The following is an 18,762-nucleotide window of genomic DNA, read 5'->3' on the forward strand; positions in this document are numbered from 1 at the left end:
ACCTAATTCCTGTGGTTGACACAAAGGGGAGTCTGTGGGAGAGGGTAAGTTAAGGCAGACAGAGAGAAGGCGGTAAGAGGAGCCCCTAGAAAAACAGGCATGCTTTTCCATGCCCTCCATCCTAGCTACAGCTAATGGGCTGGGCCGAGTTCTCTGTTCACAAAATCACACCTCCCACAAGCTCCCCACCACCTGCTGCATGGTGCCAAGGAAACAGAGGACAAAACCTTACCACTTAATCACAGGCCACGTTGGCCATGCTGGGGAGTCTGAAGATCAAGCTCCAGGGAGTGCACCAGGGCTGGACGGGCCCTGGAGAGAAGTCCTGTGTAGCGGTTAAACAGGGCCTTGGCAGACAGCCCCCCAACTGACTACCCGGCTGTGTTGCCTTGGACTAGTTACTTAGTCTCTCTGTGCCTCAGTTTATTGGTAAAATGGGCACCTACACTTCAAAGAGTGATGCTGAAGATCCAATGAGAATTCACACCAAGTGCTGTAAACAAGTACGAGAGAACTTAGCAGCGGCCTCCACTGCTGTTGCTGTTATTATTGACCCATCATTCCTTAAACAGGGAAAAACAGGCACAGAATGTGCTGCGCAGGGTCAAACAGCCAGTTCACAGCCAAAAGCAGCTAGAAGTACTATTGACTGCCCACTCCAAGGCTACTGCTTCTCAGGGGGAAACTGAGGCCCAGGGGTCACTTAGTCGACAAGTGGCCATCCCAGATCTGCTTGACTCCAGTCTGGTCTCCTTTCAAACCAGTACAGAGATGCATGCCATCTCAGGCAGAGAAGCCATGCTCTTCCCAGCAGCATTATTCTTTTTCTTTGTTTTTTTTTTTTTTTTTGGCCACAAGGCTTGTGGGATCTTAGTTCCCCAACCAGGGATTGAACCTGGCCTTCGGCAGTGAGAGCATGGAGTCCTAACCACTGGAATTCCCCTGGCAGCATTAGTCTTACGTATCAAAGATGCCTGCCTCGTTACTAGAAGCTACGTGTACTCATACACATAAATGTTACAGCATCAAAAAAAAAAGGTCTCCCTAGAAGGCTGAATATAACTTGTTCTGTGCCACACCCCCTGTTCCACTGCCGTCCCCAGCACCAACCTCTGTCACCTCCCCCTCCCCTGGGAGCTTCGTGGCAGCTCAGTGAGCTACTTCCTGGAACATTTATATGGTGCTGGCTAACCCAGCCCCCATCCCTGCCATCAGTCACTGCGGTGATGGTGATGTTACACACAAAGAATTCCAAGTCAAAGAGAGCTGCTGCAAGGTCATTACACCCAGAAAACGTCCTGTTTAATCACGTATTTCCTTAAAAACAAAAATACGGGTAAATTTGGGCATAATCTCCAAGGTAGGAAAAAAGCACAGAGCAGAAAAGAGAAGGATGCTTCTTTGGAGAGAGAATGCCTGAGATCCTAACAGATTTCCAGTAAACTCACACTGCCCTGCCTTGGACCTGGCCCCCGTGGGTGTGCCTCATTAAAAAGTCAAAGTCTCACAGGAGAATTCCACCCAGTTAATCAGCTCCTTACTGCTGGGGTCCATGGCAGCACCCAGGAGGGGCCCAGCTCCACTCCAAAGACGCTGAGCAGTGGCGGACCCTCCCCAAAGTCTGGGCTCCCAGCAGATGTTCCCACCCATCCCCTTCAGCCCCCTACCCCCATGTTCCAAAGATGCAGGTCTGGGCCTCTCCCTTCTGCTGGTGTGACCCCAGGAAAGTGACTTGTCCTCAGTCTCCCTCACCTGTGAAATGAGACAACACCTCCTTTGCAGGGACACAGTGAGGCTTAATGAGTGTGTATGTCAAGGGGCCCAGTATGGAGCCTGGGACCTGGCAGAGGCTTCCAGCCTCAACAGCTCCTGCCATTTCCTCATGCCCGGATACCTGGGCATCAAACTCAACATTACACCTCCTTCAGCACTCAACCCCAAAGCCTGCCCTGCTGAGCACAGGCCATGCTGGCCAGTCCACCTCCAACTTACTATGTGTCCTCGGGCAAGTCCCTCTCCCTCCTAGCCTCAGTTTCCCCATCTGTAAAATAAGGCTGTTGGGTTTGGATGACCTCAAAGATCCTTTGCTGCCCTGACGTCTGAATGTGCCAGTGTCCCAAAGTTACTCCTGGACCCACCACTCCTTTAACCCAGGCCAAGGCCCGCTGAGTGCAAGACTAGTGGAAGCTACAGGGAGGCGCAGGGCCATGGCTGCCACCACTGGTCCTAAGGGCTGAGCTGGGCTCGGGGCTGCTTCTCTGAGCCTGATGGGGGTGCTGGCACGTGGGTGGAGGTGATGGGGCGTGATGGCGGGAGTGGGTGTCCCTACAGGCCTGAGGTGAAGACTCTACCAGCAGACCTGCTTTCCTGAGTTTTGCCGCTTTGCCAGGTGAGACTAGAAAGATGGGAATGGCCACAAGAGGTGGCCCTCCAGCAGGCTGGCCGAAGTCCCTCTGGTCAATTGCTTCCTGCCTCAGCCCTTCACAAAGTGGCCAGGTGTTCTGGAGGCCACACTGGTAGCCAGAGAATTGCTTTCCATGAGCAGGAAGAGCATGAGGCAGAGTCCTGGAAGCAGGGCCTGGACTCACACCCAGATTCTTCAGCAACTATACTACAGGGTCTCCGCAGCCCGAGAGCTAACGTTCAACGCGGGCCCAGAATGTGCTAAGTGCTCAGTAACTGTTTCTTCCCTTCCTCCTCCTTCTTCTTCTTCTTTTTTTAAAATATTTTATTTTATTTTTATTTTATTTTTTGGCCACCCCACATGCTGGATCTTAGTTCCCCGACCGGGGATCGAACCCATGTCCCCTGCAGTGGAAGCACAGTGTCTTAACAACTGGACCGCCAGGCAAGTCCCTCCCTTCTTCCTTCTAATTCAGAGGTAATCAAGAGAAAGTGCTCAAAGACATGAACACAAATAAACAATAAAAGAGTCACAGAAGGAGGCACCTGAATCCCAAATCCCAAGACACACAGGGCACCAATTCACTAGGCCTCAAAATTCGGGGGGGGCTACCTGCCCGCGCTCTGGAGCACGTGGTGTCTCTGCTCATATCACTGTCCTGTGCAGGGTCAGAGGGGGCCAACCCACGCAGCTGCTCTTCTGTGCCTGGACCATCCTCCTGAGCCAGGAGGATGTTCATGGGGGGTGTCTCCTCTGCCCGTGATCTCCCTACCATCCGCCCATGCCTGGGGTCTGTTGAGATGGCTGATATCTCATAACTGCTCATTCTTTAAAGATGCTCCAAGTATTATCCTGGCAAAAAGAGACCCCCAGGATACCACATACCTGGCCACATTCTCCTGGGCCCTACACCATTGCTCTGACAGGTTTTATCATCAAGGGCCAATAGGAAAACAGCCAAAGGAGGAAAGTCTCTATGTTTCCTGTAAACCTGCCACGTAGACCATGGCTCTTTAAGCTGCTTCCAGCCCTAAAACAAAGATTTTCTTGTATGGGGCCAGGGATAATTCTGTCCCTAATGATCTAGTCTGCCCCCTTCTACTAGGTAATAAAAGCAAGGTGACCCAGCCTGTTTCTTTTATTGCCCTGGCTGCTAGGAAGTTCCAAGCTAAGTCTTCCATCTCAAGTGCCGTATCTTTCTTTAATCCAAAATTTCTAAGAGAACTTTCCCTCCCTCCTCCCCATTTACTTCTTAGTCCCTATCTTGGTTAACTGTACTTGGTACCCTGGTATCTGGACTGTCACTGTGCCCTGCCAGTTTCTTCCTGAGGTCGGTGAAACACGAACAGATAAACTGTGGTAAAGATTCAACACGGCACTGCCCCCCAACCACCACCTTGAAAGTAAACACCTTCGCCTCCAGAGGCTGGCGGGTGACCACAGGGCCCGTCTGCCTCCCTGCTGAGTTGCAAGTCTCTGTGCCAAGGGCTCCGCTTACCTGTCATGATCCTCTGCGCCTCGTAGGGCTCCATGTAGCCAGCACTCTCCCCCTTTCCCGCTTTGCTTTTGAGATCATTCTGGGCATCAAAGGGATCCGAGTAGTCATCAGCGATGGTCACCTGCAGGGAAGATGGCAAGCGTGTGAGTCCACCTGTGGCTGTCTACTTCACTTCTGTTCACAGCCAGGCTTTGCTCCAACAAATATAAGCTGAGCCTGTGCCAGATGAGCAAGGAGTAGGAGGTAGAGGCAGGAATCTGAGCTGGTGCCCACCCTCAGGGAACTCTGATTCTTGCAGGGGTGACGAGGGACCCACGCTGCAGTGCTCCATCGTAAGGGAGGGGCCTGAGCCTGCATAGGTAGGGTGGCTGCTCTGGGCACAGTGAAGTGAGAACAGAAGGGCATCTCGGGACAGAAGCACAGAGGCAAGAACTTGGAAGGTGTCTTTGGGGAATGTGACTTGCTCGATTTAATGGAATGGAAATGGAGGAAAGTTGGAAATGAGCTCGCAGAGAGCCTAGAAATGCTGACATGCTCCTGGTGCTGGCTGAGGCATAGAAGAGCTTGCTTAGAGATAATTATGTCCAGCGTTCCATTTTCCCCAAAATCTGGAACACAACCATCCCTTGGGTAACCAGGCAACAACTTGGTGAGATCAACGCTCTGCAAAGATGACTGAGGCCCCAGACAGGCCCAGTGAAAACACCAAAGCAGCTCAGGGATGAATGGATAGACTGCCAAGGCCAGCAAGGGCCTTGGAAGCAACACATCAGAAGACCCTTCCATAACAGATGGGGAAACTGAGGTCCAGAGCGGGCACCTTGGCTGGACCCTCTGCCTCCCAGAGCCCTTCCTGGACTCCTCACTTGTCTGTATTCCTGAAAACAGCAAAGTTCCACAACAAACAGAGCAGTCACCTGGGGCTAGGCAGTGGGGACAGCAGGGGAGTCCCCTGAGAGTGTGAGAATCTGAGTTTTGAACACTTCAAAGTTCCACGTTTTCCCTGGAGAAGGGTAAAAATTCTCAGTTGGAGGCTAAGAGTAAACACAGCAACTTTTCCTCCCATTTCTGACTACCTAACCTTCAGGAGGGGCACCCTCACCAGAGGGGAAAGGACAGGAACCCGCCAAACCCGTTCCCTTTCAATGCACCCTTGCTGCACCACAAACTCACTGTGACTTCTGCCCCTTTGGTCACACATCTGGCAAAGGGCAAGTCCTCAGCCTCCCAGCCAGGGCCACCCAGCTGCCTCTCTCGGGAGGGGGTAGGTTAGCTTTTCTCTCAACCCTTGGGGTTTCATGAATTGTTATTTAAATTGTGGGTTTAATTAGAAACCACAGGAGCCTACACTCTCTCCCAGCTCCTGGAATGTAAAGCATTTGAGCAGCCTGTAAACCCAGGGGAAGGGAAAATCCCCCTTTGTCTGCCGGGTAATGGCAGCTTGTGGCAGCAACCCTGGCAGCATGAGCGAGTGACCTCCAGCTGCCGGGAATGTGATGCCCGCAGCCCTGTCGCTGGCGTGTGGCCGGGAGGGCCGACGGGAGGCATAGCACATAGCAGTCGCTGCTCCCCTAACAAGAGCAGGCTTATCGGTGGAAGACCCAAGGCTGGAGCGCCCGCAGTCTGAGCATGTGCAGCCCCGCTGCCACCGCTCCACTGTGGCCATGGGTCAGGCTCCAGTGCCAGCAGGGGAGCTTCCAGATGCTGACACTGTAATCGTGGGCTTTCTGGAGACTCACTGAGCTCAAATGACACCAGGCAGGGAGAGATGGGGGAGAGGGAGCGCTAGGGCCCGCCATGTCTTTCATAGGATGTTTCTACTCTACCACTTGCAGAACACATTAGGGAGAAAATTAGACAAGTGAACCACTGTCATACAGAACAGCTCAGATGCCAATCCGGTGCATGTAGGGTTTTGGGTCTCAGAGTTCAAGGGGCCTGAAGTCCAAAGGAGAAAATGATGAACCTGCTGTAGATGACATCTAATCTCATTTCTCTCATCCCGGCCTTCCTTACTGTCTCTTTTCAGTATGAACACCCTCCGTCTATTCTGCAATGAAGAAGGGAGCAAATATTTCCCCAAGAAATCAAAATCACTTGAGGGGATTAGCTGGGGAGGGTGCTGGGCTTCGGTCTCTCCGTAATCTAGAAATCAACATTCCAGCTCCTCCCGGAAGTGCTCTATGATTTGCAAATACAGAGGCTAGCAGGATGTAAACTAAATCTTTGTTCGCCCTGGGATGGGAGCTCTAGGAGGCCTTAGGTTCAGCAGGCGCTATCTGTATTTTCTAATTAAAATGAGATCTGAGCGTGGGCTGTCACGGGGGCCCTCCGGCTGCCTGCCCTGCTTACTTCCGTTTCAATAAGAATTTACAAATCCTAAAACCAGGAAAAGCTCTTGGTCTCCGCTGACATATGGTTCCAGTTATACCTGCTGACAGTTGAAAATCCTTCCGTTTAAAAAAAAAAAGTTTAGAATTCTGTTAGTTTAAGAAGCAAATCGGAAGGTTCCTAAAATGTATATTTAATCAATTTCCTTTCAAACTTCAAAGTGAGGTTGGTAGAGGGGAGGGAATTTGAGGTTTGAGCAACGTGAAACTCAGCAAACACTCACTGAGCTGTCTGACCTTTCACAAAATCATGTCCCGGTTTTTGGAGTAAAAATTTAACCAGGTGTTAGGAGAGTTGAGTGGGGAGTTTAACCAGAGTGCCGTGCGACGTGCCACAGGCCTCAGGTGCAAGCACTGGGTAGTGTGACCCAGGGACACTGTAAGTCAGGATGGCCAGGCAGGGGGCTTGAGTGAAGGCTGTTGATTTTCTGAGTTAAAAGAAAGGAAGCGAGTTTGCCCAGGAGCGGGCTTGGATTCCTGGGGGGGTTGCTTTTGCTTTGCTTTAAAATGCCCCAGTTAGCGGACAAGTCTCTTAAATCTAATTAAACAATTCAAGCAAAAGGGAGCCAGCCGGGACTCCTCCACAGGTCAGGCCACTTGGGCACGTGAGAAGCCTTCCCTGATTTTGATCTTGGATCGGCAAAGACCCAACATGGCACTGAACCCTTCAGATGGCTTGCTTGCCTTACACAGGGCAGGCGCAGAGCTGAGAGGGGAACCCAGGCCACTGGTCCCACCATTCCACCATAGAGCAGAGCAGCAGAAAGATGGGCCATCAGAGTGTGGCTACCTAACTCACACAACACACCTTCTTTTGCTTTCTTGGCCTCCTGGGATAGGCATACTGGCCCATCTCTGCAAAAAGAAGCAGGGTTACGGCTAAACCCCAGGCAGGCCTTTTCCTGCTGTCAAACAAAATTGGAGACCCCAGGTTAGCCAGTGCCCCTGAAGGACTTTTATAGGCTCATAAAGCAGTGAAACTGGGAGCTGGGGGTGTGTCCTCGAGAGACCTGTTCCAACCTCCCATTTTTGTACATGGCCCACTGCAGTCCAGAGGATTCTAGAATTCCAGCACACCCAAGGCCTCTCTGACAAGGCTCTGGGAGCTGGCTGCAGACTGGAGCTCCACAAGCCTCCTTTCTGCTTTGCATACACTGCTGGGTGGAACTGGTCCCTCCCTTCCAGCAGTCTGAGGCCTGGGTGTTTTTTCTTGGGGATTTAGTTTCATGATTGGAGGTAGTCTTCCAATTTATCCCCAAAGGGAAGTGGAAAGTGGGTGTCTCCACTTGGCCACATGCCCATATGCTTTAGTGAGACAGTGGAACCTGCGTTGAGAACTGGTTCCTCTCCATAGGCTCTGGGTGGAAAGGTAAATTGGTAGAGTCACTGTGAAGGATAACTTTGGGCAGCATCCATTAAAATCCAAAAATGTACATGGATTAACCCAACAATTTCACATTTCAGTATTTATTCCCAAATGTGCACAAGGAGACATGGGCAAGGATGCTCACTGGAGCAAGTAATAAGGAGAAACTGCAAGCACCTGCTATGCCCATCAACAGGGGGATTGCTAAATAAACCGTGCCAGTTTCACACTATGGGATATTATGTAGCAGGTTAAAAAAAAGAAAGTAGTCGCTCTATAGCTCTATACACAGTGCTCCAAGACATAGCTTTGAGTGGAAAAAAGCAGGCTGTAGAATGGTAAATACAAGATGATTGGGAATCCCCTGGCCGTACAGTGGTTAGGACTCAGCGCTTTCACTGCTGGGGGCCGGGGTTCAACCCCTGGTCAAGGAACTAAGACCCCACAAGCCGAGCGGCATGGCACCACCCCCCCCCCAAAAAAAAGATGATACCTATTTATGAAAATTAAACAAAAACCTGTATCTCTATTTCATTTAACAAAAACGTCTGGGGAGACAGACACTTCAAACTGACACCTCTGTGAGGAGGGAGGGCCTGGTAGTTGGGTGATGAAAGGAAAATAAAAGGAGACTTGTATGTAATGTTAACACATTTTTCAAACAAGAAAAACTTATTAACATACTATAAGCAAAACTAAACTTTTCCAAAGCACTCCTCTTCACAGGTTATTTTCGGTACAGTAGATAAACTGCTTCTCAAATTTGCCTGAAGATAGGAATGGCCTGGAACACTTGTTAAAAAAACAGATTCCTAGCCCTAATAACTTGTATATTTAATCAGCAACCCAGGTGATTCTTATGATTAAAGTTTGGGAAAGGCTAAGTTAGAGCCAGCCCCCTCGCCCACCAATCTAAAGCTAAGCCTCCCGATACTACTCTGGAGTTCCACTTTTCCCAGATATTTCTCAGCCTTGTTCATTAAAGTGAAGCAAGAAGTCAGTGTTAAATGCAGCTCTCTCTTGCTTTCTTCCCTGGGGGTCAACTGGAGTAAGAGACGATCCAGCATGCCTTGGTCCATCTCCAGAATCTGAGACGCAGGGGTAATGGCATCCTCTGTGCAATCCTGAGGGCTGGCCCGGATTGAGCAACACGCTTGAGCAGTGTGGGAGGCAAGACCCTGACCTGCCCAGGAGGGGAGCCCCGGCCAAAGCTTGTCCTGGCCGTGAGGATGTGCAAGCCTCTCTCTTTGGAAGCACAGACCCTTTCAGAACAAGATTAGCTGGCTCTCAGCAAACTCTCCAGGAGGATTACCTGGCTCCAGGGAAGGCTGCTGGGACCGCGGAGAGAAGCCACTGCTGAAATGTACCGGTGTCCCTGATAAAAATCACTCACACCTGCTAAAAAAAAGGGGCCAGGAGACAGAGTAGCCGCCACCTTCCAGGAGTGGGTGGCCTGCACTGTCCCCACTGCCCCACAGGCACCTCCTCCAAGCCATACAGGCACCTGTGCTCTGCTGTCTGTGGGAACTGGCAGCATCGGGCTGCCCCAGCTCAGCCACTTGCCGGATGAGGCAAGACAAGTCTCCCCCACCCTGTGCTGCTCTCCTCTCCCTGGAAAGTGAGGGGGCAGCACCCCATGAGGTCCTGGGTCCTTTCCGAGCCCATGACTTCTTCCTGCTCTACTCCAAAGCAAACTGCATGTGAACAAACCTGGGAATGTTCTACATGGTCCCAGTTGGACCATTTCCCCATCAATTCACCGTTAAGACTATGCGTTAGCTTTCTTAACGGTTTGGGGGTCATGGATCTCTTTGGGAATCTGATAACTGACGAAGTTGTTGCTCCCTCCATCATGTTTATATAAGCCTGCAAAGTGTTGGGCACATCTCAGAAAGGTCAGGAGCCCCAGATTAAATGACCAAGCCCCCTCGCATTCGAGCCACTTTAGAGAACAGCTAAGAGGAGACGTGCTCTCTCTGTCTTAGGGAGGTGATAGGTGCTGACCCTATCATAATTCAACACACCTGGCTGAAAATCCAGGCTGGTGTGTGACTGGCCTGCCGTTTGTGCGTGGGGAGGGGGGCACCGTGAGAGGACAGCCTGGGGCGCTGTGTGTTAGCTTGCCAGCTTGAAACCCAGGAGCCACACAGCCCTCTGGAACAGGGGCAACCCGGCCCTCTCCCCAACTCTGGGAGTCAGGAGGGCTCCTGGAAGGTGCGCAAACAGCGTGCAGGGCATGAGATGGCAGCAGCAGCCAGATGGCTCCATGCTTCTGCCCCCATCAGGGGACCGGCAGGCTGGAGTCCTGGTCTTCCTTTGGGACCCACTGTGACACAGGCCCTGGCAGGCCTGATGTCCCCAAGATGGAGGCTCTGTTGCCATGCCGACCAAGAGATGGCATTAACAAAACAAGGATCTGGGGGTCTGAAGAGAGCTTCCAACAACCGAGGGCTGCCTGGAGAAGAGGCAGTGGACAGATGTTCTGTATAGACTGAGAACTATACAGAAGCAAACTCAGTGAGTCAGGAAGGACATCTAACAGCTAATAAAAGGACACACTGCCTGGGCACTGGAGCGCCAGCCATTTGGGTGTCCAAGCAGAGGCTCTAAGGTGGGCGTATGCTTTGGGTTGAGGTCAGGCAACTGGATACCACCTGTCTGTGCTCTGTTCCTTAGCGCAGCTTCGGCTGCCCCACAGCAGAACACAGCCTTCAAGGAACGCCTTGGTGGGTGGCTGTTTGCAGAAACTCCGCTGTGACTGAGGCGGGTGGCATTTCCAAAGCCCCAAGGCTGACCAGCCGCAGCTGGGCTGCAGCAGTTGCCTGGGGCTGAGCAAAAACACAGAAAGGCGGGTGGCACCACAGAAAGGACACAGCCAAGCAGAAACAGCCGAGACAGAGAGTTCTGGACCCGAGCTGGCTCTACTACACCCTCACTGGGTAACTCTGAGCAACCTGCTTTATCTTTTTGAGCTTCAGCAATTCATCTGTGAAACGGGGCAAAATTGTTTGCTTTCTCAACTTCACATGAATGTTGTGAAAAGCAAATAATGACATGATTTGGGGACGTGACAGTAGTTTATAAAGAATAGGCTATGGTGGCACCTTCTGGGAGCCCATGATCAAGCTGGGGTCTCTGCCCATGAGAAGCTGAAAATCTAGTCGGGAAGACAAAACAAGCTGGGGTTTCTTCTCAGCTGAGAAGAAACCCCAGCTGAGGCCCCAGTGATTACACAGAGAAAATTGGCTGCAATTAGGCATGACAACAGCTGTCACATTTCTCAACCACAAAAAGAAAAATGTTTGTGAATGATCCTCTTTTCCCCTTTTATGCTTTGGGTAAGATGCACCTAGTCGGGGCACCTGGCTAAGAGGTAGAGAACCTCAGGGCCACCCTCCACGTGCCGAGCCAGCAGTGTGCTCCCGGTCTACGCCTGGGTCCAGGGCTCGGAGGGGTCCACAGAACCGGGCTGTGACACACGCAGGGCTATGGGGACACCCCGCCCCATGCAGAGATACAAGCAAGCAGTCCCTGCTTCCCTCTCCCTATCCCTGGCTTTGACCATCATAGACTAACTCTCCTTACAGGCACAGCAATAAATCATTTCCGACATGGTAAGAAAATTAATTTGGGGAAAATTAGCTACCTTCCTGCATTCAGCCGAAACTCCTGGAAATCAGATGGTGGGGAGGATGCTTTTCCACACCGACCTAGGACCGGTTCCCTTTCTCTCCTTGAAGGTCTGACTCAGCCATGCAGAGTCACCTCAAAGTTCTAGGCCCCACTTTCACGCATGGAGGTCAAGTGCTCTGCCCACAAGGCTCCGGGGGCAGGAGCTCACAACTTCATGCTTCAGTCATTTGGGACAGTCGTCACTATTCAAGCAGCCGCCATCTGTTTCTTTGTGCAGACCCTGGGTACTTTAGGGTAAATGCTTCTTTACAGACCAGCCAGTTAGCTGGCCCACGTGTCAGGAGGTGGTAGTCTCCACTGGTCTTTCCAGTCCTGCCCCTCCCAAGGCCACAGCTGCCTGCCTAGACACCTGCAGGCTCCAACTTGTCAGGAAAAATGCATTCCAAATTACAGCCTCCGTCAGCGCCTTTCGGGCCCTGCTCTCTCGGCCCCCCCTCTCTCTCACGCGCACACCCCACCCTCCCTCAGTTTCACCCCGTGGAGAAGGCTGCGGGTCACGGGTGGGAGGCTGTGGGAGCGGAGCCCAGCCTGGCCCTCTGTTTACCCCAGAACCTTGCTGTTATGCGGTAGGACTGGCTTCTCAGCAGCTCTCAAGCAGTGGGAGGTTCTTTTTTGAACTCAGAAATAGCTCTATCCTAGAATTTCTTAATTGCTTGCAGCCAGGACCTATGGAAAGAGAATTCAGTGCATCCCTCCTGAGGATAGAAGCACCTGGGGTCTGCAGAGTCACTACATGTGAGGTCAAGAGCTAAAAGGGCCCTGGGAGACGGTCTAGTCCAGTGGGTTTCAAACTTTTATGTGTGTAATTTGTGCAAAGGAACCCCAATATGCTCCACTCTCCACAGCCTGAAAAGCATGAATCTACTGGGGAGCATGAGGTCTTGGGGAGGGGGGAGTGAAGGTCAATGCCAGAAACAGGTGACCAAATGTTTCCTCACTCTCAGGTCCACATGGTTTCTGCAATACCTGGATGGCTATCTAATTTCTCTCTTAAAGTCTTTCTTAAAAATTTCAGGGCATATCCACCACAATTACCCCCCGAGAAAAAACACCCTAGCTCCTCTTGCAAGGACCTCCACCCATCTCTGCAGACAGCTCCCTGTGGGAGGCAGCCCCAGGCCAGGCTCAGTCCACCTGGGGTCACCCACTGGGCCTCCCCTCTTCCTCCCCTGAGCTCTGGCTCAGCACTGCCCAGCCCTCCTGCAAACCCCATCAACCTGCACCCACCTTCCCAGACAGTCCTTTCTTCCAAGCTTCCTGCTCAAAGGGGGACAGGTGCTCCTCCTGAGGTTTGGGGCCACTGCCTAGAAAGTGCTCTCAGACCAGACCCGGGACAGGAAGGGTGAGATCAGGATTTTCTTCTTCCCCTGGCAGGGCACTCAGTAGGAGGCTGTATCATCAGGAGCAGGGAAATGGAATGGCTCTGAAAGTCAGTTACCTCTGGTGCCTCAACCTCCTTGCCTATAAAATGACAGCGGAGTGAGGATTAAATAAGCCAACCTGAGTGATGTACTTAGAACAGGCCTGGCACACGGCAAGCCCCAAGAAATGTCAGTTCCGATCAGCATCATCTCAACCCATCATCCAGCCTGATGGATTCCCTCCTCTAACTGAGAAGGAAACTGAGGCCTGGGGAGGGGAAGGGTCTTGCAGAGGTCACCCGGATGTCCAGTAACAGAATGCTCATTAGCAGGGTGACAAAACCGGACTCCCACCAAATCCCAGCCGCATGAAAATCTAAGTCATTTGGTGACCTACATACATATTTATAGCCTGCCTGCTTCCAAAGTGGGTTTTAGATGGCTGAATTTGAGTCATTTTTCTGTCCCATCCACTGTTCCCTTCCCAAGAAAGGATCGGGAATGCCCGTGGGGCTTTCTCACAGTAACAGGAGGCTCTGCCCAATAAGAACAACTTCTCCCGGGGACTCACAGGAAAAGTATGTAAAGCAAAATGCAGAGCCCAGACGCCAAGGCCTCTCCTGAGGGTTATGGCACCTCTGAAAACCAGGCCTCCGTGCTCCACACAGGGCCGGGAGAGAGCAGGAGCGGCCGAGCAAGGCGGCGTCTCCCACCAGCCTGTGTTCCGTGCTCAGAGCCAGGATTAAGGGGAGATGGGGCTCAGGCTGGCACAGGGCATTTCAATAACCAGCAACAGTGGTGCAGGACCCATACTAAGTGAAGGGTCATTGTCTCCGGATGAGGCCCATTAGGATGATTCATGCACATTTCCAACATGAGAGCCTCAAGGCAGGCCAGGCCAGAGTGTCTTTAAGTGTTTAGAGCAAGCAGCACTAAACAGCTGCCCTCCCCCAGAGCCACTGCCTTTTTATGGAGGACACGCAGCATCGGCCATAATTACCGCCACCGTATTTGAGGGTTTCCAATTATATTCAGCTTAATAGTGGGTGCTCAATAAATGGTGATTCACTTTTGAAAATAATGCCATGTTCTCGAACCCTCCAGCAACCAAGCCTCAATTAACACTTTCTCACGTGCAGTCCTCTAGGCTAAGAAGCTGTCCCTGAACCCCAAAGCACTTTTTCTTATATGTCCTTGGCACCCTCCTAATGTATGGGAAAGTTACCGGGGACAGAGCTTTACAATGTCATACCCATCTGTAACGGCGTCAGTGGCTTGTTCAATCATAGTTACCCGTGCTCATGATGTGCCAGGTAACAAGCTCTTTGCTGGGAGGCAGGCTCTGGAGCAGGTTCCTTCCATGTGGCAGCCAGCCTCTGGGCACAGCAGGGCCCCCACAAGGTGTGCTGGGCGGGAGTAGGGGTGGGCAGGGACGTACAGGGCAACACTGGATTCAAGGACCCGAGCTTCAGTGAGTCCTGGCTTCTCACCACGTGTGGAGCTCTGGGCACATCTCTTCTCTTCTCTGAGCCTGAGCTCTCCCACCTTCACTGAGAAAACATCTTCCTCCAGGGGTAGGAGGAGACTGAGTCAATGGACCAAGGGATAACATGCTGTTGGCATGGGCGAGGGCACCGGAGAACCTGAAAAGGATGCTGTTCCCACCTCTGAGATGCCACAGGCCAGGTACCTTAGTCTGGGATCCCCCAGAGGCAGACCCTGAAGCCGAGATTCAGGTGCAAGTGGTTTATTTGGGAGCTGACACAAGGGATGGGGAAATGGGCCAGGGAGGGGAAGGTAGCAGGAAAGCTGGCTGGGTAATCAAGCCAGCTACCAAGGTGGACAAACCAAAACTCCACTGAAAAGGGAAACTCTGGGAAACTGTCCACACAACCCACGGCTCAGAATCATTTTACCAAGGGCGAGGGGGCAGCGGAGCCAGATACCAACTAACTCCCAGGAGTGACTATTGGAGGCTGCTCTTGGGCCCCGGCTTCTGGGCTGCCTCACAAGTGTGGGAAGGCTGGGTGCCCCATCCCAGAACCTGCACGAAGCTTGGGGATAGATGTAGGTACAAGCCAGCTGGAGAAGGCTGGACTGGTGAGCAGGAAGGACTTGGTGGATGCTGACAGCATCGCTGCCTGGGTCTGGGAAGAACCTCACACCCGGTGAGTTTACTCCAGCTGAAGCAATAGGAGGGCCAATCAGATCGCCCCAGACTCCTGTCCTACTTGGCCCCTAGCCTGCCCATGTTGCTGCTCTCCTCTGAGTTTCAGTTTCCTCATCTGCGCCAAGGGAAGAAGGATCTCCCTGTTCCATCTCCCTCCCAGCGTTTTGAGCAGATAATAGCTTTGCAAAGGCAGTGGGGACTGTACAGAATCATGGAATCAGGTCGTCCCCGGAAGCCACCCTCCCTAGTGCAGGCAGCGTCCCCACACGAAGCCCTGGGCCATTTTCTCCTGGGCTGAGGCCACTGTTCCAGAGAACAAGTGGGCAGCTCCCTGAACAAGCACCTGGACAAAACCAAATGGGGACCCTGATGGGCCACTAGTCCCTACAGAGGCCTGCAATGTTGCCTCGCAGCTTCAGGGAGAGCCCAAGCTCCTGTCCGGCGGGTGAGCTGGTGCAGCATGAGAGCACCTGGGAAGGCCTTGAGGGGCACAGACCCTCACCATGGTGACCCTGCGTGCGGATGGACTGCAGCCCCCCGTGACTGGCTAATGGAGCACCAGAGCACTGTGGTACCCACACATCACCCACCCTGCAGCCGAGGATGCTGGCAGCCCATGCTGACTCCTGACTCCACAGTCAGAGAAGCCACCGGCCTATAGTGATACCTTTCCTGATATAGTCTAAAAACGACTCTCCTTTGTGCAGACATGTATGGCTCAGGCCACAGCCAAAAGTGCAGAAGGGAGAAAATTCTGACCCAGCAGCCGGGATTCTGACCCGTTCCAGGATGGGGTGAGCTGCCTGAAGATATCCCCTATTTAGCCAGCAAAAGAGGTTACAGAATCTTTATTGATTAAAAAAAACCTTATTCTTGGCACTTCAGCAATTGACAAAAAACCCGGTTTCAAAACAGAACTAATAGGAGGATTCAATTTTTCTAAAATATAACACCAAAAAAAAAAAGAGAGAGAGAGAGAGAAGGAAGTACATTTAAGTGCATAGAAAAAGGCCTGGAAGGAAATTCAGTAAAGCAAGGCAACGTGGGTGTGCACACTCGCTCCCTCCCTCTCATCACCCGCCCTTCCGCAAGGCTCCTCTCTGGTCAAGCCCTCCAGAGCCTGGGGAGTGCACTGATGGACTCAGGCCCACGGAGCTTTCCAGGCTCATGGACACATTTTCCACACCCCCTCTGCTCCTGGACGTCCTACCCAGAGGTGCCAGATTTGTAAACATGTGAGTGATTTCAGACTTGCAGCTTTTGCCCTGAGAACCCCAGGGTGATGCCACAGTGCCCGAAGCTTTCAACACAGGGTGGTCTGATTGGCTCTACCCATCCACACCCCCACGCCCACTCCCAGCCTGGCATAAAGGGGTCCAAGTAAATGCTGGATGAGTCAACGAGCTAATGAATCAACGGAGGGTCTGTTGGGCCATTTCTCTCCAGGGGGAAGCCTGCTCCACGCCAATAAGGGGCCCCTCGTGCTCAGGGCACATTTTCACTGAAGCCACCTGCACACTTCCTGGCTGGGCCACCAATGGGCTGCATGACCTTAGGCAAGCCACATGACTTACTCTCCATCCTGAGTATCCTTATTTATAAAGTGGGAATAATACTAAGACGTAGCTTAGTAGTTTGCTGTTAAGAATTGGGAATAATACTAAGAGGTAGCTTACTAGTTTGCTGTTAAGAATTAAGTGTCTTAAATATTTGTCAAACGCTTAGAATTGTGCACATAGCACAAAGTAGGCATCATTTAAGTGCTTAGTAAATCAAATAAGTAAATATATACATACTCGCCTAGCACATGCACCTGCACCTAGACATGCAGGTACATGCATGTCCACAAAGGCACACATGCTCCAGGAGGCCATGGACCTTGATTTGTTTTTTCCAGATATGCTGTAAGGTCAGATGTATGCCCTCTACCACAGCCAATAGGCAAAGAGAGAAGGGCTGTGGTCTGCCCTAAACCAAAAAAATCCAATGAGCAAAGTCCAGCCAGGGCACTGACCGACAGCCGTGGCCATGAACCTTGGCCTTTTGCATCAACTCAGTTATCTGCCTGGCCCAGGCTCCTGTGACAGGTGACCCCAGACCCACTGGTCCTCAGTGATGCACAACACCCCTCCCTGGAGATATGGCGCCACCAGAGCAAACACTAGCAGGTGAGATGGCAGAAAAAGCCCTGATAACCACCACCTGTCCTGCCTCCTTCCTCCAGGTTTAGAAGGGGCCTCATCTCTATAATTCCTCCCACTGGCTTCTTTCTCTAACCTCAGGCTTCCTCACAAAGGGCTGTGGAGAACAGAGGAAATGCTCTAAGTGGGGATTTCAGGGAGTTTCAAAGGCATAGTCCAGTGCATTTCATTTCTTGAGCTAAGTACTATAGGTTCGTATTTTTAAATGCCAGTACTTCAGGGAGTGTGACATTTATGGTGCCCAGCTTCATGGGCATGTGGCCTGTGAAGTCACACAGGGCTCTGAACTTGGCTTAATGCTCTGTTGTCACCACCTTGAAATTAGTAGTAATTTTTGAACAAGGGGCCTGTGAATTCTTATTTTGCACTAGGTGGGCCCCACACATTTTGTAGCTGATCCTGATGGTCCTCCACATCCAGAAGTTTCCATGGGGAGCTTGAGGCCCAAACTCTAATCCCTTCCTCTCTCCAGCTGGGCACCATTAGCTAAGTCACACTCCCTGTCAGGACCTCAGTTTCCCCATCTGTAAAATGGGAAGAGTAAAGTGGGTCCCATTCAGGGCCAGAATTCTGGATTTCAGGGACAACTGTACTTACAAAAAAGAGGAGGGGAAAAGACACAGGAACACTACAAGAAACCTAACTACCATGTGTCCTCACCGACATTTTCTAAAGGAAAGAACAATAACCACAAACAGTTAAAAGGAAATTGAGAATAAAGCGAAGTCCTTTAAAGTGAATGAATTTAGTGTCATAAAAAAACTCCCCAAGTTTTCATTTTTCTAATTCCACTGGAGATCACTATGCTTTTGGGGAAGCACTGGACCACACGGGCATTTCAGTCCTTCCAACATTATTTTAAAAATCAAGCCCCCCTTTGGGTTTCAATGGTCCGGTGTACATCCACTACTTAAGGAGACTGGCTTCTCCTGCCACTCACTCCAAGAGCACATTCTAGACCACCGAGGACTGGTCTCCATGAAATGCCAGCACAGCGCTTGACAGTAGCCTCATGAATCAAGCATGAAGTGGCCCTAATTATTGGAGCACGTTGTAAAATCTCCTTCCAAACAAGGTCATAAATCACCTGCCACCGGAAGTGTTCTGTCCTTAAAGGGAGGCAAAGGTATCTTGAACGAGTCCCAGACTTATTAATTTCAAAAGAGCAAACTTTGATCCACTGCTGCTGTGTTAATCAAGCAATCGTGGAGGCCTGGCCCCTCGCTGACAACACACCATCAGGAGACATCCCCAACCCATCATCAGCTTCCTCTTTTCACACACTTCTCTGCCAGGAAGTGAGGCCCTGCTTGACTCCCAGGGACTAACGCCTGGAGACTAGGGTCCTCTGGGGCCAGGACCTGAGAACCTTAAACCAGACCCTCCCAGAGCCTAAGCGTGCTAGAGGATTAGAAGTGGCAAGAGGCTCAGAGGTGATGCTGACGATGGAGGGAACGTCTACTACGTGTCAGGCAAGACTGCTATTTTAACACTGTCTTATTTCATCCTCCTAATTACATTGTTTTCAGATGAGAAAATCGAAGCCCAAGAGGTTTCGTAGTTTCCCCAAGGCCTCAGAGCACACAAGGTAGTGCAGGTTTCAACTCTGGCCGGACTCCCTCCCAACCTTTGGCTCTTCTGTGCCACCCCACGGCCTGCTCCATGAGTTTCTAAAATCC

At 51.6% G+C, this 18,762-nt stretch overlaps 1 protein-coding gene across 4 annotated transcripts in view; it reads right to left on the reverse strand.

Moving 5' to 3' along the window:
• The window catches only part of SHB (SH2 domain containing adaptor protein B), a 133,304-nt gene that overhangs the window by 81,061 nt on the left and 33,481 nt on the right, over nucleotides 1-18,762 (reverse strand). For all 4 annotated transcript variants that reach the window (XM_059925116.1, XM_059925120.1, XM_059925117.1 and 1 more), the window contains exon 2: nucleotides 3,903-4,023. In XM_059925116.1, the coding sequence (XP_059781099.1) occupies nucleotides 3,903-4,023 (121 nt within the window). The remainder of the gene's footprint in view (nucleotides 1-3,902; nucleotides 4,024-18,762) is intronic.

Source organism: Balaenoptera ricei, chromosome 6, assembly GCF_028023285.1.
Source record: "Balaenoptera ricei isolate mBalRic1 chromosome 6, mBalRic1.hap2, whole genome shotgun sequence".
Taxonomy (NCBI): Eukaryota; Metazoa; Chordata; class Mammalia; order Artiodactyla; family Balaenopteridae; genus Balaenoptera; species Balaenoptera ricei.